General features: G+C 39.7%; 1 protein-coding gene across 2 annotated transcripts in view; it reads right to left on the reverse strand.

The window, feature by feature from the left end:
* Nucleotides 1-24,358, reverse strand: part of LOC108247085 (vesicle-fusing ATPase) — a 55,998-nt gene that overhangs the window by 3,636 nt on the left and 28,004 nt on the right. Inside the window, exons 2-20 of one of the 2 annotated variants that reach the window (XM_017434966.3) lie at nt 21,647-21,732; nt 21,267-21,366; nt 21,140-21,179; nt 19,440-19,606; nt 19,246-19,356; nt 16,023-16,098; nt 15,471-15,626; nt 11,817-12,016; nt 11,570-11,735; nt 10,636-10,710; nt 7,916-8,103; nt 6,700-6,795; nt 6,424-6,580; nt 5,713-5,846; nt 5,481-5,627; nt 2,898-3,032; nt 2,702-2,815; nt 1,847-1,902; nt 1,603-1,661 (exon numbers count right to left, since the gene is read on the reverse strand). In XM_017434966.3, the coding sequence (XP_017290455.1) occupies nt 1,631-1,661; nt 1,847-1,902; nt 2,702-2,815; nt 2,898-3,032; nt 5,481-5,627; nt 5,713-5,846; nt 6,424-6,580; nt 6,700-6,795; nt 7,916-8,103; nt 10,636-10,710; nt 11,570-11,735; nt 11,817-12,016; nt 15,471-15,626; nt 16,023-16,098; nt 19,246-19,356; nt 19,440-19,606; nt 21,140-21,179; nt 21,267-21,366; nt 21,647-21,732 (2,235 nt within the window). In that variant the 3' untranslated portion in view covers nt 1,603-1,630. The remainder of the gene's footprint in view (nt 1-1,602; nt 1,662-1,846; nt 1,903-2,701; nt 2,816-2,897; nt 3,033-5,480; nt 5,628-5,712; nt 5,847-6,423; nt 6,581-6,699; nt 6,796-7,915; nt 8,104-10,635; nt 10,711-11,569; nt 11,736-11,816; nt 12,017-15,470; nt 15,627-16,022; nt 16,099-19,245; nt 19,357-19,439; nt 19,607-21,139; nt 21,180-21,266; nt 21,367-21,646; nt 21,733-24,358) is intronic. The other variant, XM_017434967.3, reaches the window with a different exon arrangement.

A 24,358-nucleotide genomic window follows, 5' to 3' on the forward strand; every position in this document is an offset into this window, starting at 1 on the left:
GGGCAAATGTGAAGCATTAGCGCACATTTTGGCTTCGGTCGCTGCTCCTGCACGCTCCCGGCATTCTGATGTTAACAGGATGTGACGTTGCACGTCTTCTTCGTGAGTTATTTGGGGTTATTTTGTATTCCACACTACACAAACCCACAAAGAAGACACTAGACCGCAGAAACGGTGGCAAATCACTTTAGAAACAATAAATATTGGGTTAAAGTTGCGGGAAAGTTGCAATGATTTGGGCAAAGTTGTAAAAAGTTGCGTTTTTGCGGTTTTTGCTTGATTTTGCGTTAATAGTCGCGAAATCCTGGAGGGTCTGGTTAATAGAGTGGCCAGTAAGTGTATTATGCCCTAATTCTGGCTCTCGGTAATTGTCTGAAATAATGCATTATGAATGCTCAAACCTGTGCCACTAGCTCTTGACACCTTATCTTAAAGAGCAGTACTGTTCCCGGAGTGACACTAAGAGTGATATTCAGAATATTGTAGCCGATTTAACGTTTAAATGAACGTAGGCAACAAAAGGTAACAGGAGCAAAATAAAGCTATATGATAAGCAAAATGCAACACAGCCATGATGTCTTCAAATGATGATGGTCACACAAAATGGTTATGTTTGGAGTAAAAAGAAAAGTGTGAATGGTGATGGTAGGATGCTGCTAATATTATTTATTTTGATGTGATTTTTTTTTTTTTTTTTTAGCTCAGGTTTTTTTCTGTATCTCAAGATAACCAAGCGAAATGTGTGACTTCAACATTCACACCGTTGTTTGTGTTTCATTGTTTCTTTTATTTTTCTGGACACTCTTGCAGTCACATTACTTCTGCACACTTTGAGCTCCAACATATTAGCTGTTCATACATCAAAATGGTCACCTTATTCAGGAGATGGGTGCCATGACTTTTGGGTTTTTGTAACTTTTGTCCTTTCAGAATATTTAACTTTATTTACAAATGTTTTTTTTCCCATAAAAATACATTGAGATTTCTTGAAATCCATCAAAAATATATTCTCTTAACACACATTCTCTTTGAAATCTGCCTTGGCATGTTTGCTTTAATTTAGTCTTCTTATTCTACTTTTAGACTACTTTAAGCTTTTACTTATTATTTTGTTACTTTCACCTTTTTTCTACATTTAGCTTTGTCATTTTAGCAAGGCTTTTGCAACATTTACTTTTAGTTAATATTTTGTTACTTTCAACTAGGGTATTGCGACTTTTATTTATTTTTTTTAGATAGTGTTTTTCTATGTCTGCCTTAGAGATAGAATTTTAGCTGTTGTTTTTCTCTTTTTAGCCAGTTTTCTGCTTCTTCTAACTTTAGCTAGTGTGCTGCTTCTTTCAGGTTTAAAGAAGCAGCAAACTCATTCAGTACTCAGTATTCACATGAAAATACAATTTCACTAGTTTTTTTTTTCTTTTTATCTTTAGAAAACAAGCTTTGGTGAACAGTGGAGCCCCACAACTGTTGAAGTGAATCAGCAGTACTGGTGGTTTGTGGCTGGTACTTCAGTCCTACAGCAGATGGGACACTCGGACTATTCTAATAGGTAAACTACACAATCTTCTAGTTCTAGTTTCATCACTTTGTTGTTAACCTTACCAGTAAACAGCATGAGCCACCAACACCTTTAAATTCGGATTTGGTCACCTTCATTCAACCTGGTGAGTGCAAAATAAAGCTGTTGAGGTTAACGATGGTAGTGATGGCCTTCGCCAAGTGCTTGATGACAGCAAAACACTCTCTCCACACAAAAACAAGAAATACTAAAAGAAAAGAGGATGACAACAAAGGCTGAGTGCTAATGTGTTGGATGTTGGCAGGGAATGAAAGTGGTTGTACTCACGCTCCTTCGTCTCTGAGCAGAGTCAGGAACTTGGTCACTCTGTAGTCTGGATCCATCTACAGACAGGAAAATGAAGCAGAAGATTTAAGACTATCAATCAAAGGTTAATTAAGTAAACAAGAAAAATATTTTTCAAATTTTAAGGGGAACTTTCCCCACTTTTCAACAAAAATAACACCAGGACAGCAAGGCCTTACTTTGGTCTACCTTTGTTTTATAGACCAACGTCATTTTCAGATGGGCTCTATACAGAGTTTATATAAACTGATTTCAGTTCCTGGTATCAACGTTCTAAAACATTATTTGAAATGATACAATGGACACAATTGATATTTTGTAATTTATAAAGGATTCATCAATAAGCAACTGACTTGATAACTATTATCCTAAAATAAGATAACAAATTAAAATAAAGGGGTAATCTACCTGTCAAAACAAAAACAATTTCTTTATATTGATTTTTTTTTTAAATTTAGGTTATTTTTAATTAATCCAGTCTGAGTTATTGTAATGTTAACATAGCCTAAGCTAAGCTAACCAGATGCCTGGAAAATTTATACAAAAAGTTTAGAGGAATACACTTTTAACTTTGCAAGAAAGAGAAAGCAAAAAGGAGCTGGCTCTACAGAATAAACTCAATCTAGCTACAGAAATATCTAAATTCGTTAAATACGTCGAACATCAGGCACTCGGCCCACAAAAAATCCATGTCCCATGACAGAAGTTCTGAGCTTTAGGAGTAAATGAGAAGATGGATTTGTAGCTTTAGTCAATTAACCCAAGCTTTTTCTTTCTTGTATGTAGGCCATGACTCGTGTATAATACTGTCTGTGGCTGCGTCCTGATCTTCCGTACCTGCAGGGACATCTCAATGAGCACCAGGAGTTTCTTGATGCCGATCCAGACCCGCTTCCCTTTGAGCTGATGTGCGATGCTGGCTCGCTCTTTATCTGTGAAGCTCCCCAGCAGCTGCAAGGACGGCAAAGCCGGTGGAGACGGGACGATTACACGTGAGCCCAGACCATAAACACTAATGTTGAGGATACTGTACCTCCAAGGCGTCGACTAGCTGCTCCCCAGTAGAGATATTGGGGATGTGGATGGTGGTACTGAAGGCATCCAGCATCTCCATCTCCTGCAGGACATCCTTCCTGCTGGTGGTGCCGATGATGAGCAGCTTTCGGCCCTGCAAAACCAAATATGGGACTTGTTATTTTCTGTTTTTAGTTAGATCTGTTAGTTAGATCCGTTCCTCGATGGCTGCACTCCTGCATGTTTTAGCCGTGCTCTTGCTTTCAAACACCTGGTTTAAATGGAAGACTTGTGGACATGTTTCTGGAGAACTTCATGATTTGGTGAGGAGGTGATTAACCATTTGAATCAGGTGTGTTGGAGCAGAAAAACCTAAAACTTCTAGGACAGCGGCTCTTGAGGCCTGCAGTTTGACACCCCTAAGCATCAAGTCTCTTATTTTCTTTTTTTTTATTTCCTTCATTCTACCATGAGAAAACTCACTGAGATTAAAAATCTCATTTAGAAGAGTTCCCTAGCTAAAAACAGAAAGTTTCATAAAACAGTAAACATAATAATATGAAAAAAAGGGTGCACCTTTACCTGAGCAAAAGAATATCTATTCATGTCAGATTAAACACAACCTTATGTTTGTTTCTCAAAATCTTTAAAAAAATGCTTGTAAACATGTTTAAGAAAACCAGCTCCTTCATTTATACTTCATAGTTAGGGGTTTAAGGTTGGTAATAAAACAAAGAGTTCTGTGGTAAACAGAGTCAAGCAATCATAAACACCAACAAGACGCATGTACGTATAAACCACCAACATAATCTACAACGGAGTCTTTTAACTACATATTAAATATGTTGCGCAAAGGAGAGAGCCTCATCAAGGGTAAAACCCAAATATCTGTACTGAGAAACCTGTTCTATAGGAGGTTAAAACAAGTTTTAAGCTCTTTAAATTTCTCTAAAAAAGGCTAAAGGGTGATTGTAGAAGACTAAATGTGTTACTTGGCGTTGAAGCGGCACAATAAATGACAGTGTCCTCAGCATAAAAATGAACCGTTGCGTGTGGTACATTATAACCCAAACAGTTAAGACAAACAATAAAAAGTAATCGAGACAAACCCGATCCTTGGGGTACCCCTTTAGTTATTTTGGAAGAGGTGGAGATTAGACCTTCAAACTGAACACACTGAGAATTCTTCTGGTACCTCTCCACAAACTGGAACCACTGGGGCTTTTGTCTGTTCTTCATGAACCGCTGCAGCTCCATCAAGTTAGATGGCGCTTGTGTCCAACAATATTTAAATCAAATCAGACTGAGGTCTGGACTTCGACAAGGTCATTCCAGGACATTTACCTGTTTCTCTTGAACCCACTGGAGTGTTCTTCAGCTGTGTGTTTAGAGTCATTGTTCTGCTGAAAGGTGAATCTCCATCCCAGTCCTAAATCTCTGTAGGACTAAAACAGGTTTTCCCTCAAGAATTTCTCGGTATCTTGCTCCCTCCATTTTTCCTCTAACTCTGAGTAGTTTCCCAGTCCCTGCTGATGGATACCATTCCTACACCATGATGCTACCACCATGCTTCACAGTGGGGATGGTGTTCACAGCATAATGAGAGGTGTTAGGTTTGTGCCAGACATGATGTTGTCCTTGATGCTAAAAACTTTGATTTTGGTCTCATGTGATCACAACATCTTCCACCTGTTTGAGGGGTCTCCAATATGCCTCTTGGCATACTCAAAGCTGCCTTGTTATTATTTTTCTTTAGCCAGTGTCTTTTTCCCGCCCCTTTTCCTTGAACCCCAGCTCTGTGCAGCTTATAATGGTCCTATAAACAGATCCTCACACCTCTGCAGAAGAGCTGCCCAGCTCCATTTGGGTTATCTCTGACCTTTCGGCTGCTTCTCTTATTAATCCTTGCGTGGGCTGTGAGTTTTGATGGACAACCCTCTCTTGGCAGGTTTATATAATCTTTCCGTTTCCTAATAATGGATTTATTGGAGCTCTGTGGATTGTTCAGAGTTTGGGAAACCTATTCTTGTCCACACATTGGGTTTTGACCTGTGTGGAGAGTTCCTTGGTCTTCATGCTGTCTCTTGCTTGTTGGCAGACCTTACTGCCTAGAGGTGTTGAACTGGTGTCTCTAATAGGGACTATTAGAACAGGTGTATATATACTGAGGTTATTTGACACTTAGATTGCCCATATATGGATTTTCTTTATCTCATTATGTGGCTTTTGATAGTAATGGTTCAGTGAAACATGTGGAGGCATATGCACACATCACATTTCAATTTTAAATATTTTATAGATTTATTTAACCCTCCTGAAGCCATCAAGAGAGACAGATGAAGAGAGGTACAGAAGCCTTTGTAACTTCATTACCATCTTGTAACTTGTTAAAACAAGTTCTCCTCCCTGTTTAAGTTCAATAATTTGAAGTGTTTTTGTAGAATAATTACTTCAAATCAAATTAAAAACCTATTGAAATTTCAGTTTGTAAGGCAACTAAATGAAAGATTAATAAAGGTGGTGAGTAACTTTGCCACCCACTGTAACTGTTAACAGTTAAGCGGTGTAAGGAGTAACACAGTGTGTATGGGAGAACGCCGACCTTGGGTGGAGGTTTCTTCAGCAGCACCAGCAGAGCCTGGAGGACCAGGTTGGAGAAACGAGGGCCAATGGGGACGTAGTCCAGCAGACGCTCAATGTCATCCACCACCATGCAGCTGAGCTGGGACTTATAAGCATCGTCGAATATCTGGAACACAGACAGAATACAGTTGAGGGCAGATAGATAGGTTTGCGCTGCGTGAAGGAGCTCCACAGAGTCTGCAGCGCTGTACCTTTTTGATTGCCTGGCACTTGGAGATCTCAGAGTGTCCAATCATCTTGTCTGGAGAGCAGATCTTAATGAAGGGGAACTGAGAGTCCTCTGCAATCTTTGCCGCCAACGCCGTCTTTCCACAGTGTGGAGGACCTGTGAACAGACAGAGGAGGGTCATCGTTGTTCCCTCATACTTAGCTCTGAATAATTAAAGACCTTCCTTGGTTCTTTTCTTTGGCTTTGGAGCCCAGTTATTTTTTGTTTGTTTGTTTGTCTTTACTCACAAGACAATTGTTCCTTTATTCCACAACTGTTACAAATATCGTTCCATTATTTCTCCCATTTTTGGCATGGCCTTTAAGCCGGGTCATGACAACTATGGTATGCACAACCTCATGCCATAGTGCAAAAGCTCTTTTGATCTGTTAGTGCTTAAAGTATGTGTTGAAGATGGCTCTCAGCTACTACAACATCACATTTTAGCTAAATTGCTGTAAAAACCGACTGAGTTACAGGCATTTCTGTGCTAGGAAAAGTTGATTGGCTGTGGCGGCTATCTTCAAAAGTTAATCAGTTGTAGATGCACATCCAATGATTACTTTCTGGGACTTTTTTTTTCTTCTTCACAAGATATTTTGCTAATGCTACAAACGAACAATCACTCACGCAGACATGGGCCAAAACATTTTCCCTTTACTGGCAGGCTCTAATAATGTTTCAGCTGTCTTACCCTCCAGTAACACCGCCACCAGTGGTGTGCGATCGCTGTTCTTGGTCTGCTGTACGAGCAGCTCTCCGTCGTCCAGCACGTGGGTAACCGGGTCGCCCCATTTGATGATACCATTCATGATGTAGCTGGAATAATCCTCTTGGTTTGTACCAAATGCCTGAAAATAAATGGCAGGAGAAAAAAAAAAAAGCAGTGTGAAGAACCTTGTTCTGCCTTTCTTTCATATTACTGAGTTTTTAAAGTTCCCACACGATGTGACCGCTGAAAACTGCGTACAGGTTTGATGTCGTTGTTGAGGGATCCCATGAAATCAGCTCTGGTGACCTGCAGCTTCTCTGCCCGCTCCATGTCCACCTCCACTGTAGAGGTAGCCTACAAACCAACATTGGAAAGCATTCATGTTAAATTATTATGTTCGTATTTATAGTTTCTTCCATATGGTTTTCAGACTCTTAACTACACCTGAAATCCAGCTATTTCAGCTACTACTGTATCAAAATGTTCAGCTTGTTCGGGACATTACAGTTATGACTTCTGTCATTTATAACTTTTATACTTTTTGAATTATTTACCTTTCATTTATAAATGTTTTTTTTCATGGAAATGCATTGAAATATCTTCAAATTCTTGAAAAATGCCATGCCCCTTGAAATTCTCAGCAACTTCATTTTTAGCTTCCAGCTACTGTTTTGCTCATTTGAGCTTTTGTGTTGTCAGTTTTTCGATTTTGCCCTGATTGTTTTAGCTTCAACAATTCAGTGTCTTTTACACATTTCACTTAGCCTTCACACTTTTTTCTCACTGTTTTTTACAATTTAGAACTTTGATTCAAGTTGTGCATATATTAGGAGTTACTTATTGTCATCAAAAGTTCAATCTGAAAGATTCTTATCTTTCAGATTGAACTTTTGACGAAAGGGCAATAATATTTATGCCTGTGTGTTCATCTGTATGTTGTGTTGGGTAAGTATCTCATGAACCACTTGATGGATTTATATGAAACTGGCTTGGTAGTAGATGCAAGTCATCTCCAACTCATACTCCAAGCACTACAAATCGTGCAAGATTTTGGCTTTAACTGTTGCAGTCAACACAATCTTTCTATTGGCAAAACTTCTCATGAACCAGTGGACATATTTCAAAGAAACCATCGGAAAGTAATAATTTGATGCACATCTACCCAATTCAGATGGTTGCCAAAGCTAATCCACCTTACCCAAAACAAAATGGCTTCAACTCAGATACCGAGTTGACTTCAACTGACTTCAACTTCTCAACATGTACTCCGAACAAACGTCTTGCGAGATCTTGCAGTATTGCGTGAGGTGGTGCATACATCCTTTATAACTCCGTTCCTTGTCATCAAAGATCACCTTGTCTAAAAATGGCATGAAAAGTGGCGGGCGATATACATTTTTCCAAGGAATCATAGGGCTTTACTTCATTCTGAACCTGTCTCTAACAGCGGCAGGATGAGAGAGTGTCGGGTGACCTTGATGTGTCGGTTCATGGCGGTGGACTGTGCCGCCCTGACCAGCCCCTCCAGCTCGGCACCGCTGTAGTTCTTCGTCTCCGATGCCAGCTCCTTGATGTCGACATCGCCAGACAGCAGGTTGAAGCTTCGCATCTTGCAGGTGTGGATGTTCAGGATCTGCACACGGCCCTTCTCGTCGGGCAGACCTGGAGGGGGGTAGGTGGACGACGTGGGGTGGGAGGAAAGAGATGGTTCGGAGATAAGAAAAATGAGTGATGGGGTGTCAAAAACAGACATCACAAAGATTACAAAAAAAGGGTTTGTAAGACAAGGGCACCATTCAGATTTCAGACTAATAGTTAGAGTTTGTTTTCTTAAAAAGAAGAAAAAGAACTTGAGAAAACCCTCAAATCTGTAGATGCAGTTGATTGTAACAAAACCAATGCTTTGTAGAAATGCATGGTTATTAGAACAATGAACATTAAAAAAAGATCTCTGCTCCATTGTGAGCCTTTAAAACAAGAGGCATCAATGACACTTGTTATTTGTTACAGGGCTGGAACGTTCCAGCACAGACTGCAGGAGTAGCCTTTGATTAAGTGTGTTTTCTGGTAATAAAGGGCAGCCGGCTAATTGGTCTCTGTTTATAGTTTCTCCCATACAGTTTTTTGCAATAACTACTTTGTGTTATTGCAATCATTTGGCAAAATCAGAAATAGTGTGACAACTTTTTGAACTGGTGACTTTCATACTTTTTGAATGATTACTTTTTGAATGATTACGTTTACTTACTTTATACTTTATTTGCAAAAAACATTACCCATAGATTTACACTGAGGTCTATTTAATTCCTTCAAGAAAATTGTACTCTGAAATCTACTTTAGCAGACTTCTTCTGCTCCTTTGGGCTTTTAGTCTTGATCATTTTAGTTGTTAACTACTGTTTTGCAACATTGAATTTTTACCCATGGGTTTGCTACATTTGCCTTTTAGCAACTATTTTGTCATTTTGACTGTTAGCTACTGTTTGGCTAATTTTAGCTTTTAGCTGCAGTTTACAAATTTTACCATTTGGCTATGGTTTTGGTAATTTTAGCTTTTAGCTATTGTTTTCCACATTTTAGCTTCTGTTCTGTTCAACTTCAACAATTCCTTTTGTCCTTCAGCACTCAGCATTCATACTACTGTGCTTTTGCGGGAAATGCAATTCCTCCAGTTTCATTTTAATTTCTGCTTATATAAATAGAAAAAAAAAGGTCTGACAAACCAGTTTCTGTCAAATAAATGCCATGAAAAGAACGAGCACGAGAGCTGAGTCAGATAAGGCTAACGCCCGAGGAAGAGAACCAAAAACCTTTGTGTTGTTAAAAGACAGAGTTTGTTTCCTCTTTTACTTGAGAGAAGCTACACTTGGCACAAGCCTGAAAAATTAATTTCCGTAGCAACAAATCCTCAACTGAATCCTGCTCCAACTGCAAAACAGCTTAACAGAAACCTAACATCAGAGCAGCAGCTAAAACCACTGCTTGGCTCATTGATGCTAACATTGTTAGCTGCTCATTGGAACATATTAACTTAGCCTTATTTTCTTACAGCAACTAAAGTAAACTAAAATACAATTGGGAAAATGAATAAAGGGATTAATGAAAATTGGATTATTGAAAAATAAGAAAACTTAAATTGGGAAAATGAATAAAGGGATAAATGAAAAATAAAAAAATGTTGTTTTTTTTTACTCATTTATTGATTTATTTTACTCATTTATTTAGCTATTTTACCCATTTTTTAATTTATTTACCCATTTTTTTATTTATTTAATTTTGGCAGAAATGGCTCTCCATACCTTGAGGCTGGCAGCATTAAAGGTTTAAGTTCATGTAGACACATTATACTAAAATTTTAAAACACACCTCCTAATGTTTCCCAGGTGTTGACTTCTGTTGATTCAGGAAACTCTGGCTCCAGAAATAAAACATGGCAGCTCCTTAAACCAGAATTTGCTGACTTTAATTTTGAATACCAGGAGGAAACTGAGACACTGTGTCCATCTTTTTATGTTGATGATTTTAACATTGTTTTCACACAGAGCCTTCATCTAACCCTGAACATCTTTGACTAAATTGGATCAGGACCAACAGATTTAAATATCAATAATTTAAGACCATAAATCATTCTAAAACTGACTGGAGTGGACGGGTACTATCCAGTATGCAGTACCGGAACTTCTAGATTTTCGTCCTTAGCCTACCGTCACTTTTTACAGTGTACCACAACTTCTCCAAAACCTGCGGATACTCAGGGTCACCAACTGTAAGCTACGGCTGAGTCATATAAACAACATTATCCATTGGTAAAAAACAGGAAGTCGTGACCCTTACACCGCTTCTGATTGGCTCAAATACAGGGGATCAGGTAATGCATGACTAATGAGGTACGATGATTGGTTAAACGTTGTGTACAAGCTGGGCGAGTGCTGGGAGTCTGATCCGTGGTACTGAGAGCTGTAATACGTAGAGCCTGGACACAGAGAGGAGGATCTTTACTGTAAAGAAACTGTAAATCTTTTGGTCATTTAAGTCTTGGCCAAACAGGATGTGTAGGCATAACATGAAAGAGGAGCAACGCCTCCAGGTAACAATGCTTTGTCTTCTTCACTTTAACTGGCAGGGAATGAAACTCCTGATATTTTTGTGAAGAAAAAAGCCGCCCAGTAAAAGGGAAGGCAGAATAAAACTCACCAATTTCCATCTTCACCTCGAACCTGCCAGGCCTCATCAGGGCGTCGTCTATCAGGTCAGGCCTGTTGGTCATACCTGCAATGAAGGAGGGAGGGATGCAGTGGGTTATGGGACACGGAGGTGGAGTGATAATCATGTAAAGGAATCTGTCAACACAACAACAGATGGCAGACGAAGTGAAAGACACTTTTGATTGTGTGTGAAAAGTTATTACAGGAAATGAGTATTGGCCACCACGGCTATCTGACCTCTACCCTACACAAAAATGGCCATGCCTTGTTTAAAAGTTTCAGTTCTAGTATTTCTGACAGGACGTAAATGCAACTGGACTTAAATCGATAGTTCAGGTCTTTTGAAGTGAGGTTTTGTTGGAATGTTAAGAAGATTTAATATCTTGTGACCTCAGTTTGGAGAAGCAGAGATTAGCCAAGACCAAAGTGGATTGCCGCCATCATCCTCGAAGAGGAGTTTTCCACACTGTCCTTCCAGTTTTTTGGACAGTTCTTGACCCGATTTTAGTAGTTCCGGCAACCTCCTTGGACGTTTTCTCTGCTTGACGTATGCCAGTAACTTGACCCTTTTGAAACAGATTAACATCTTTTCCACGACCACAGGATGGGTCGTTCAGCATGGTTATTTAACAAATGAGAAGCTACTCACTGCATCAGTTAGAGTTAAATAACTTGTTGCCTTACCTCTTACCCATTTGCTTAGTTAGATCCTGGTGGGGAACTCTTTCTTTTTTGGCCAGGCAGTGCATAAACCCTGTATTCAGTTGGGCTCCTGACTTCAACAAATACTGAATCCACGACTCATTATAACAAAATTCAGTGTTCCATGTTTGTTCTCAGTTCTGCAAGTCATTCGTCCTGGTCAAATGGGAGTAAAATGGACGGTAAAGAGGATTTGTGGGGTCCCTGGGTTCTCTCCTTACCGATGACCAGGATGTTGTTCAGCTGCTCCACGCCGTCGATCTTAGACAGCAGCTGGTTGACCACAGTGTCGTGCACGCCCGTGCTGCTGGCGCCCGTGCCTCTCTGCTTGCAGATGGCATCCAGCTCATCGAAGATGATGATGTGGAGCCCACTGTTGGCTCCCAGCTAAAAAAAATTGGAAAGTTTTGTTCTGTTTTACGCCTGTTATTTGACGTATCCAACACACACAGTGGAAAAGGGCCCTACCCTCTTCTGCTCCTCCTCTGCCTCAGCGAACAGTTTGCGGATGTTAGCCTCAGACTCTCCCACGTACTTGTTGAGGATCTCCGGGCCGTTGACGACCTTCGGCTCGCGGGCATTGAGCATCTTGCCGATCTGCCTGGCCATCAGTGTTTTACCACATCCCGGCGGTCCGAACAGCAAGATGCCCTTCACGTGCTTACAGCCTGGAACAAAGACAGGGAGCAGTGAACAACGAGAAGGGTAAAGATGTCAAAAGAAAGAAAAGAAAGTTTAGAAAGCGGAGATGCAAGTCAGAAGAAAAAACAGAAACGAGCCATAAGAGGAAACACTGGGAAAAGACAAAATGTTTATAAAATACTTTTCAGTGTAAAGCCAGAGAGAAAAGGAAAAATAATCAATTAATAAAATGAATCACAAAACTTTAGTGAAATTGATCAATTTTTTGCTCTCGCTTCCTCTTCCTGTGGACCATAAAATAAACACTGTTGCAAACTTTGTCACCTTTTAGTGTTTTACTGTATTTTACAATTTTATTTTAAAAAATACTCAAAGAAAAACTGAATTTTTTTCAACCAGTGTTCTATATAACAGCTCACAATTCGGCACTGAGTTTAAAACAAACAAGCTTTTTCTGTAAGTGTTTGACAAGGTAGGCAGTTAGACCTTATTATCCAAACAAAAAATAAAACAGTTTATACTGATGTATCTGAGCCACTAGCAAGGAAAAAAAATGAACATTTGTTTGTGGGATTTCAATTTTTTAAAATTAATGTGAAAATGTTTAGAAAAAAAAGTCAAAAAAGTGTTTCAAGACTAAGATGAAGGAAGTGAACCCTACTCCTGGTTAAAAACGTGGACACCTGGGAGTGAGAATCTCTCTCTGTAGATGGATGCTGAACTTTCTATTTGGGAGGCAACAAAATGTGCAGGTCGGCAGTAACACCTCCAAGACCATAACGCTGAGTACAGGGGTCCCCCAATGATGCGTGCTCAGCCCGCTGCTCTTCACCCTGCTGACGCACGACTGTGTACCAACCTACAGTACCAACCGCATCGTTAAGTTTGCAGACCGCAAATTGTGGTGGACCGCATCACCGACGGTGATGAAGAAATGAGGTGAACTAAATTGTCTAGTAGTGTAATGAAAACCAAAGACATTGCGATGGACTTCAGGAGACGATGTTCACAGCGCTCCTCACCGACCAGCAATGGTGATGCTATGGAGAAGGTAAGAAGCATCAAGTTCTTGGGGGTGCAAGTCTCAGAAGATCCCCTCCTCATCTAAAAACACCACAAACTCAGCTCTGCTTCCTCTGCAAACTGAGAAATGCAACAGTCCATCCATCCGTCAGGTGCTCATTTTATCAGGGAACCACTGCGAGTGTTCTCACCGGCTGCATCACCTGCTCCTGCCGGAAGATGCAGCCAGCAGGATCATTGGTGCCCCCTGTCCTTTGTCACAGACACCCCTCACGTTCCCTCTTTCCCTCTCCTGCCTTCATTAAAAAGGTACCAGAGCCTCCAGGCCTGCTTCCTTGTTGTAGCCGAGGGTTACAGGGGCATACAGAAGCCAAGCAATGACAAGGTTAGAAATGTAGTTTGATGATGTTATCTTGAGATAACAAAATAGGTGTAACAAAACGGACAGTGTGGATTTCTGTTTTTGAGCTCATCAAACAAGGATCAGTTTTCCAACCATCACAGGATGCATATTTGTTCCACTCTTACATAAGAACTCCTCCTGTTTTCCTCAGACTACAGGCACCGGTGTACGTTCCAGCCAGTCACAGATCACTAATCTTGTCTCCATGGCAACAAGGAACCTGGACAATATCCTTTATCCAACGAGTGGCCCTGACTGCAAGAAGTTTCTCAGAGCCTAACTTTCATTGAAACTCTAAATAACAACATAACTAATAAAAGTTAAATAATTATTCTTTTGTTTATTTTATGGTTTATATATGTGGATGGTTCACTCAACCTCTTCTCCCCCTTCAGCATCTGAGATTGAAAACAAATCTTTATAGAACTCTGAGATGTGCTTGATTGGTAACCTTTCATATTCCCTCATTATCAATCGTTACATGTGGTGTTCTGTTAAAATGATGTTCCACTTCTAGCAGTGTCTTTACAAGCGTTGATTCATTATGATTTTGAGGTGCTGACAACTTTGACTATTTAGGTGGATGAGAGGATTAGAAAGCTAGATTTTAAAGTTTAAACATGTTGTTACTTAATTAAAACCTCAGTTATCTTCCTTCAGACAAAAGTACAGAAGAGTAATGTGTCTTTCTTTCACTGGTCAGTTCATCTAAGCATGAGCCTAGGGACTGAACCGAATATAAAACTGTCCGTATCAGTCATCATCAGTTCCTTAGCTCGTAGCTCTTTTAAACTCTCTTCCAATCATTGCTGAACAGATTCTCCAGGACAAAGACTCTCTGTTGAACACGGCTGATCAGGCAACACTGACTTCAACATGTCCTTCCTGATCAAAAAACCCGACGGACAGCTTCTTCCTCTGACAACCGAGAAAGGAGGAGTTTCCCTATTGTGACTTCACAGACTTTACATTTTGAAGGGACTGAATCTTTTGAATAGTTTATGACTTCTTCATGAGAAATAATTCAGATGCTTTTGGAACTGATTTCTCAAGCTAAGACAGTGCAAAGCAGACACAGCTGAATCTGTCTACAACATCATCTGTGAGAATGCACTGTGCGTTCTCCATCTGAGATAATCACCTCCCACAGAATCTCAGGCCTCCAGCTTGTAAGCGTGTGACGTCCATTTTCGTACGATGATCCCTTCATTTTTGTACTAGAACCACCTAAAATATAACCACTGTCTGTTTAATTCTTGTATATGTGTTTGAAATTTTCAATTGCGGTCTCACTTAATTGTGAGTGCTTGTGACCAGCGAGCTTTGTGGCTGTGTTTTGTGTGGCTACAGAGTCTATCATCAATCTACGGCCCAGGGTGTCCTGGTGCCATGTCCATTTATGGACACCCTTATGTTGGACACATAGGCACAAACAGCAATCAGAGCCCGTCCCCCAAACCGAGCCCGCAGGGAAGCTATCCTCTCATCTACCGGGAAAGACTCCAACGCGCACACACCAAGCCAGGGGGCCTATAAGTAGGCCAACACCAGCCAAACGCCTCTCACTATAGGCAGCTCCAGAGTGGAGTAAGGTCCAACCCCTCTTAAGGGGATTAGTTTCAGAACCAACACTGTGCGTTAAAAAGGAGCCCAACTATATGTAGTCAGTACCTCTCAGCCTCACGCACAAGTTCAGGCTCCTTCACCAACAGAGAGGTGGTTTGCTTGGGTTTTGATTTCTTTTTAAATCTCAAAATATCAACTTTATATCTGCTATTTTTGGAATTTATTATTGCAATTTATTTTGACTTTAACCTCAAAACTTAAATAAAAAGAAAGGGTTTTTTTCCATTTATTTTTCTTCTTAGTGACCCTAACACTGACCCTTGGATATTCCTCATCTAAACAAAACCTTTTGTTTGTAGCTTTTGTCTGAGAGGCCATCGGACAGCAACAACTTATGTTTACTCTTTACTGTCGCCTGACACTTTGGTATAATGCCAATATGAGGAAAACATTCAATTTAAAGCTAACCAATAAACAACGTTTCTCACCCATCTGCTCCACAATGTCAGGAGGGAAAACCCGAGAAGCAAAGGCCCTGCGGAAAATGTCGGAGAATTCCTTGTCCAGACCTCCGATTCCCATTTTCTCAAAGTTCCAGTCTGGGTTGATGATTGTCTGTCGTGCCTCCTTGGTCTTTGCCTTACCTGTTTAAAGAAAAAAGGCAGTTACTTTGTAAACAAATGTCTGATAAACTTTCAAAAGCCAAAGGGAATAAAGTAAAATGTTGAATGGAGAATTTAAAAATAAAAATAAAACCAAGTTTGTTTTTCTCTGCATTTCTCTCACAGCACATAAATCTGTTCAATTCAGAGAATATGTAGAACTCTATTTCTGCTGCCATCTTCTGCCATCTTCTGGAGCAAATAGACACAACAGCATTATGGAAAGGCACGTATGTTGTTAAGAGAAGCCAGAGATGAAAATAATCATGGCACAGAACTGAAATATCTAAACTATTTGAAACAAGGAGTTTAAAATAAATCAAAGGAATTGTTTTGGAGAAAAAATCAGTTGCTTGTGAAAGGACAAAACGAACATACCAACTAATGTGAGAGAGGAGTTCTCCGCCTTTTCAAAAATCACCTGGCTGTTTCCCACCATCAGTCCGACGTCGATCTGTCGGAAAAGTCGGATTAAAAAGTGTCAAGTCCAAAACTGTAATCTTATCACTCCAGATATTTTTTAATGGATATTATTTCACCGTTTATAGAAAAATCCAAAACCATTTTCACAAAAATGCAGAAATACCATGTCATGCCACTGATTGGTGAGAACATCTACATTAACAACAACAACAACAAAAAAAAAAACTGCTGAGGAACAATATACTTAGCTTGGCTGAAGGTTCTTCCCAAACAGACTAGACTGGACTAGACTGCTCAGAGGTCCATTCAGCTTTGTTGCCATTGAGGACGACGTTTTGAGAACAGAAGCAAATATTAGCCAACTTCTTTATTACTTACTTATTTCTTCACTCCAGTTTCTGACCCACTGGTAGCAAAGTTATTTAAGAGTCACTAGATTATAGCTATGGTATGGTGAAATTGAGAAATATTTCTTGAAATATATCAGTATTTCTGGTAGGCTGGAGTGAGTTGGTCTAGATGGTCTTTGCATTGTTGGAGCTTGTTTGTATGTATTTGTAGTTTTTTTGATGTCTCTGAACCAATCGTTGAATGCTGTGGGGATTCAAATATTCAGCTGGGCTATTGGGAGCCTTTATGCGGCAGATCAGGAGGTCTGTGTTTTTAGAGGATCTGTTTTAAAGTTTACAAATGGAGTTTGTCGCTGAACAACCAACTGAACCATCGACTGAACCACCAACCTGCTAACCAGACTGCGTGACGATTCTTGAAATTGTCATTGAAAACTGGCATGAGCAACAAAGAAGTAAACAAGGGTGCTAATATTTGCTTCTCAATGACAGCCAGGTTAAATGTACCTCTGTTAGACCTCTGAGCGATCTATCTCTTTCTTCTTGGCACAAAAGAATGGCACAATTTTTCTGTTGTAGTTTTTTTTTTCCTTTGACAGTGGAACCGATGTAGAACAAAACTGAAAGTGGCTTTTTTTGTCTTTCAAAACAGGTTCTTACATCATCATTTTTTAACATTTGTGTTCATCTATATGTAAAATTTGCACTTTGAAAATTTTGTTTCTTAAAACCTTGTTTTGTTTTCTCACCAAATACTTATTTTTCATGTGGACGATAGATCCAACTGCAGAAGAAACATCTAGTGTAGACAGGGCTTTCGATAAAAAACATAATTTTTCAGCTATTGACATTTTATGTTATTTATTTATTTGAACAATGGACTACTACTGCAGTAATAACACACAAAAAAAGCTCAAATACATAAATGTGTCGTAACTATTCCACAACATACTGGAAGGACTTAAAAAAAAACAGGTCAAATTGATTTTTATTAGTTACACATCCTAAAAGTTTAAAATCAGAGCAACTAAACTTTCTAATCTGTAGTAGAAGATGTTTCGCTTCGCATTAGGGAGTTTTTTTTTTTTTTATTCAAAGTTGGAGAGTGTGGAGTTCCAAGCTTCAAACTGCATGAGATGCTTTGTTCATGCAAGTTAAATTCTCATGCAGATTAATCCTACAACCCTCCCACCTGAGAGTCATTAAGGTTTTAATGGTGCAAATGCAGTAATTTTAGCTGCATTTCATGCAGTTTAAAGCTTGGAGTGCCACACTGTCTAGTTTTAAGTTGAAAAAGCAGAACCTCTTCAACTACAGAACAGAACTCTAGTTGCGTTGATTTTAAACTTTTAGGATTTGCCACATCCTGTCTGATTGAGAATCTACACCAACAGCAGTTACACAGAAACATAGAACAAATAACATAACTTCCCTTCACACTAATATCACATCACAACATTTTCATTTACTTTGAGGACTAAACTCCTCTCAACGCTTTACAGCTTCAGAGCCAGACTCTTTAAAATGACAGATGCTAAATTATCGCCCAATCTATTTTGGAAGAGCATTATATGGAATTATCATCTCTTAGTGCACTCCAATTCATCACCACCAAGTTCTATGAACGCAACAATATGTTGTAGCCGGCAATATGTTGTCATTATTTTATGTACCCATACAATGACAAAATTTGTTCTCTGTATTTGACCCATTACACAGTTGAGATACACACCAGCGGAGCAGCAGGGAGCAGTTAGAGATTAGGATTATGTCTTGCTTAGGGACACAGCAACATAATGGCATGACGGGAAATTGAACTTGCAACTTTCCAGTACCAGAACAGATCCCCTACCACTGTATCCTTGTGCCTAGTACCTACTTTTCTGACAATGTTAGCAAAAACGATCAAATTTCAGCTTCAGTAAACTATAATTCATGTCCCAGCCGGTGAATTGGTTATTAGATTGTACAAGAAGCTGGTGAGCGTATTCACTATAAGTCTTCTTCCGCAGTAACACTGCTCCGCAGGACTTCTAATACTACAAAGAATTAGCACCTAGCAAGCAAATATGCTAGCATAGTTCAAAGATAAGGAAATTTCACATAAATGTAGTCTTTTTTTATTAAGTTGAAAATGTATAACTAAGCACTCTGCTAAGGCGCACAATTATTACAGTAGAAAATATGGTCCTTTTTGTTTGTGTCACTTTTTTTACATCCAATGTGTCGTCTCTGTTTTTACTAGCTAACCCCTGTAGCTAACAAAGCTAAATTTGTTTGGCTTAAAAAAAAATATATATATATTGTCATATTTATGAGGAGGATGTCATACAAATGATCAAAAGAGGGTTCAAAAGTTGAATAAAAGGAACATTGTTTTTAAATTATTTTAGTTTTATTAATGCAACAATGTGATCATTTGTGTAGCCTATGCATATTTTGCAAATAAAATCACCGTAAGTTCACATCCTCCTTTAATAGGACCTGATTGTAATGATATCTGCACTATTTTGCTTCTTAAAAGCAATTTTCCATCTCACTCTCGAGAGTTTAATTACTGAGAGCTAATGCTGTTGCTCAGAACAATCACTGAAATCCCGCGGGTGGCAGAACTGAATCACAATGAGGCTTCTATCAAAAACTGAAAGGACTCTGAGGCGCTTCCAGCAGCAGAATAATGAGATTCTCATTTTTTTCATTTTCCCACCGACAGAAAGCTCAAAGGCAAGAAGAAGAAGAAAAAAAAAATCAGTTCAACACAAACCCAATGTACTTCACTTTTTATTTGAGCGGTTTGGATGTTTGATGTCACTAGAGGAGGCAGGTACCTTTTGCTGTTTCTTTCCAGAAGCTGGCTCTCCTTTGAGGATGCTCGTGTCCATGGCCTCAATATCCTTCACCACCAAACCGAACAGCTTGTCGCAGAAACTGAACACTAACTGCATGACGGCGATAAGAGAGTGAATAAATAAAATACGCTGCAACATCATGAAACAAAACGTGTTCCTGTCTGAGTATTAACCTGCTGGGTGACAGAGAAGGCCTGGTTGTTGAACTGCTGGATGAACTCAGCAGCCATCTTGTCTGAGTCGTACGGAGAGGAGTCAGTGCTCTTCTTTTGCAGGAAGTCGATTTCGATTGTCATGGCGCCAATGCACTGCCTGGACTTGTCAAAGTTGTAGTTGGACACTGATTGAACAGGCACACTCACAGTTATCCATCACGTCAACATAAATACAGCATGTTTTCATAACAATCATTAACTGAAAAGTCACAATACTGGAACAAAACAGGAGAAAACTACTACTACTACTACTACTACAATTACTTTACTTATAAAGCACTTTAAAAGAACAGTAGCTGCGACAAAGTGCTGGTACAGATAAAAATCAATAAACATTCAAAGAATTGAAAAGACAACAAAAACAATAAAACGCAATAAGAAAAGTAAGAGCAAAAGTCTCAACGTGTATTAAAAGCCAAAGAATAAAAGTGTGTCTTAAGAATAGTTTTAAAAGCGGACAATAAAGGGGCACATCTGACATGTAACGGCAAATCGTTCCATAATTTGGGAGTGGCAACACTAAAAGCTCTGTCACCCCTGAGCCTCAGTTTAAAACAACACTAAATGTGACACAGGTCATAGCTGGAGCAGTCTGAGCTTTTCAGATTTTGTACTACAGACAACTCAGTACAAATGAGGTAATATAACCACCAGATAAATAATTTTATACTATCCCGTACTTTGTAAAGCTCTACCCCTACATTTTACTTGTTCATGCATAGGGATTGGAGTTTCCAAATGGGCCTTCAATCGGGGCCCATTTCAAACAAAAGGGTATGATACTTGCTTGCAGATACACTCCCAAATATAAGTATTTTCAAGGTATATATGATATTGCCATATTGTCATTTGGTCATAATAACAGAAAAACAGAAACATCTATTTTTCCTTTCTAAAATAATGTTTTGTTTTGTTTTCCTGAGCTGCACAGGGATACAATTGGTTAGCACTGACACCTCACAGCAAGAAGGCGGCGTGGAGTATACACATTCCCCCTGTGCATGCTTGGCTTTCCTCTGGGTACACTGGTTTCCTCCCACAGTCCAAAACAACATGTCAGGCTATTTGGAGACTTTAAATTGCCACTAGGTGTGAGTGTGAGCCTGAATGATTGCCTGTGTGACCCGTCCAGGGTGTACCCCAGCTTTTACCCAATGACTGCTGGAGGTAGGCACCAGCATCCCACAATCCTGAGTTTAGCTGAGCTTAGCTGAGAAAAACAACTGAGTAAAGAAACTCGATGGATGAATGGATTTAGCCATCAAAATGTTGTAAAGTCATACCTATTGTAATGTCTCTTCTGATGTATTACGTAAGGTATCATGGGCGATTTTCCTTAACAACTGTAAAATCGCAAGCTTGTACACCAAATTCTGTTGCCATCTTTATAGCTACACTTACAGGCACATCGGTCTCCCATCTGATTACTTCAAAGAACCTTTGGAAGGACCATCCCATTTTGCTGTGAATTATTTTAGTCACTTCTTATTGCTTCATATTAAAGGGTAGGGGAGGTAGTAACACTAGGAAATGGGATTTGACCATAGTCTGCTATGGCAAGAGTGACAACTAAACATTATGAACAGTCGAACGCAGTCCTTAATTTGCAGTCTGTGGTTAAACAACAGTTGCACAAGTCAAATAGAAGAACTTTTTACCTTCAACCTCCTGGCCAATGGAAAGGCCAGCCCATTTTCTCTGAAGGAGAGAAATGAAAACAAAGTTGAAATTTGACCAGCTATGAATTACCAGTGTGTGCAACAGCTGAAAGATTTCTGTGTGTACCTGCGGCAGACTGAAGGCGATGGTTCCAGCAGCTACAGTGTGATGAGTCTTGACTGTGAACACATACTTGTGGTTCGGTGTGGTCTTCACCGTCACATGTCTGCAGGGAATGGCCACATACCCTGGTTATTACATGCATCGGCTTTCATCTATAAAGCCCAAGAGTAATTTGGGACTTAAATTTGTAATAATTGTTGACAAATGTCAAACGTTTTGATGTTCAAGCTGTATGAGAAGTGGAAAGAGGACCAAGATCAAATGAAATGGTACAGCTACTGCCAGTGACTGGATGATTGATTGGATTGTGTGTAATCAGATTTGTGCAGAGTTGCCTGGGGTGTGTGCTTGCACCGACAAACAAAGCAATAGCGACTACTCACTGTCCCGACTGCAGATCTTTCTCATTCACGACGGCGCAGTTAGTCAGCGACAGCTCATCTGTCGGGCATCGCGCCGCCTGCATGGTCTGCAAAGGCAAAGACAGAGAAGGAACGGCAGAGGAGAAAATTAGCAACACTGTGGGAACGACTACACATTACAGTCCAGTTGAGAATTTTTACCCTTATGTGCCATTCAACCTTTTCTCCCTACGTGTATTTTGATCTTGTCACATAATATCATGACGTAACCTACTTTCACCAAAGCTGTTGCACAAAACTCACGATGTCCACTGATCAACATTTTTCAGCATTTCATTGCCAACCTCAACAGAATGTTAGAATTTGTTGTTTTTGACTGAGTAATCTGTATCACCCAGGATTCGCTTTCTCACCTGGTGTCTAAGAATAAAGTCAAATTTGTTTTTTTGCAACCTTTGTGCGAAAGTTTCCAAAGCTCACACCTTTGGTTTATATTTGGAGAAAGAGAAAGTGTTGGATCTGCAGCAAACCGAACAATGAGTTAAGAGTTCTCCTGGCTTTCAGCCTGGGAGAAAAATGAATCATCGCTGTGTATCTGATGGATCTCAAAATGAGTCAAGAATTAGCACGGGCGACCTTTTAGCATCACCAAAGGAAGTGATAACACAGAGATGTGAGATGTGGTTAATAGTTTTATGAGTCGTGTAGTCAGCTAGATGATAGGATAACAAACAAGATGGTTTTAATATTTGTCGTTTAGCATTTAAAACAGGCAAACTATTCAACTTTTTCTGATTTAGGCTGTACGTAATAAAACACTTAAAAGCCTTTTGTGCATTCGTCTCACTTTCCATTATAACATTCTTAAAAGTCATTTGAGCCAGCGCTACCTTATTATGTCACAGTCCTCTAATTTTCGTGGGTCCAGATTACCAAGAAGGTAAAATGGAGAAGGGTGATGCAAAGACGAACCCCTTCTTTCATATCAGCTTCTGAACTGACAGGTTATCTGACATCAGTAAAAACCCAACAATGAATGCCTTTTTGCAGAACAAGCAGCTGTACACCAGAAAAGAAAAAGCACAGAGAGAAATTCTAATACACATCGCTGCAACTTGAGCATCTGAAGGGGTAACCATGGTAACTCCATTCAGCAGCGAGCGAGAGCTTCTGACATTAAATCAGGCTTTAGTGGCGATCTCGCAGGGGTTTGAATGAATGTCACGTAGAGGCACTCTCACAGATAGTTTGGTGTTCGTTCAGATAATGCTTGTCAGCGAATACACAAGTAACACCAGTTTTGTTAGTTTCCTTTTATTGTAAAGTGGTTAATTCAAAGCCATAGCAACACATACAGTATATTGATTAAACTAAAATGATAGCTAAAATGAAAAGTGTTCACCAGTCTGGGGCATTTACCAATCCTCATTTTGGACAAAATAGGGTCCAAATGAGTCTGTCAGATGAAGGAGAAAGCTTTAAACACAAACCACAAGTCTATGAATGTCTAGTCCGAACTATCCCAATGATAATAGTTATAATAAAACTGCTTCAACTCTTCTTATTTTTCCCAAGAATGTACTCCAGTACATTAAATTGTCAACGTTGGGACGAAAACTGTTTATCAGAACCCTACCCAATAAATATGTCCTTTCTGTCAGGATTTTATTCATCGGACTGGATCACCAGGACGCACCGTGGTGAGGTTCTAATCAGTTTCAGTTTGTTCTGATTGTTTTTAGAACTAATTGGACCCGCTGTGGTCACTGTGAGCTACAATGTGCTGAGTCAGTCACAGAACACCCGTCTAAACAGCGTTACGTTCTTTAATATATCTACCTAATGTTATCGTTGTAGTCATCAAGGTATGGATCGCGCTCTTTACATTATCAATATGACTCACAAACTGGAAAGAGGTTCAGAAAACTCCAGCATACAGGAGATCTATGAGTGAAACTCACTGGGGATCCTATTTACCACAATCTGTAGAACATGTTATAAAACAATTATGCTCACCAGATGTAGCCATATTTATATTAAATGGTGCTTAACACATAACCATCGCACACAGCTGTTGTTTTATAATATTTGAGTGATTCAGATAAGTTGTTTTCTTCATCAGAATGATAGATGCTCTCCATGCCAGACATGACAGATGTTTACTCTGTATTCCTCATATACTCGAATCGAATACCTTTCAATGCCACATGTATGGACTTGTCAATCAACTGGGGTGGCCAATCAGGTTCCAGGGGTGACAAGTGCCACCCCTGGCCACCCTTCTGGCTATGCCCCTGGTTTTACTGCAGAGGAGTAAAAATCATGAAGTTTTGCTCTGAAACTGATGTCTTTGAAGTCACCGACCATTAGTGTCAGGTAATTAGGTTTAGGTTCATTAAGACTTGTTTACTCAATAACCCCACTGTGTGAAGTGGCTGTGTGTCTGTCTGCATGCAGAGCATATAACTGACATCTGGTTACGCTTTGGGGTACAAATTTACTGCCAGGTGTGAACGCGCTCAACTAGAGCTGACCACTTGCAATGGAATCACCCAAAGGCAGATGTATATCCAGGTCTGAACAAGGCCTGAGACGGGGTTGAGCCATGCCCTGAAGTTTGTTCTCACGTTACATGTTGTAGCGTTTTGCTAGCAGATATTAGCAAGAATCACGACGCAGACGTAGTCACGTGACTCTTTATTTTTCTTTACTCCCTGAACCAGGAAGTGCTAA

Source organism: Kryptolebias marmoratus, linkage group LG12 (assembly GCF_001649575.2).
Source record: "Kryptolebias marmoratus isolate JLee-2015 linkage group LG12, ASM164957v2, whole genome shotgun sequence".
In the NCBI taxonomy this organism is placed as follows: domain Eukaryota; kingdom Metazoa; phylum Chordata; class Actinopteri; order Cyprinodontiformes; family Rivulidae; genus Kryptolebias; species Kryptolebias marmoratus.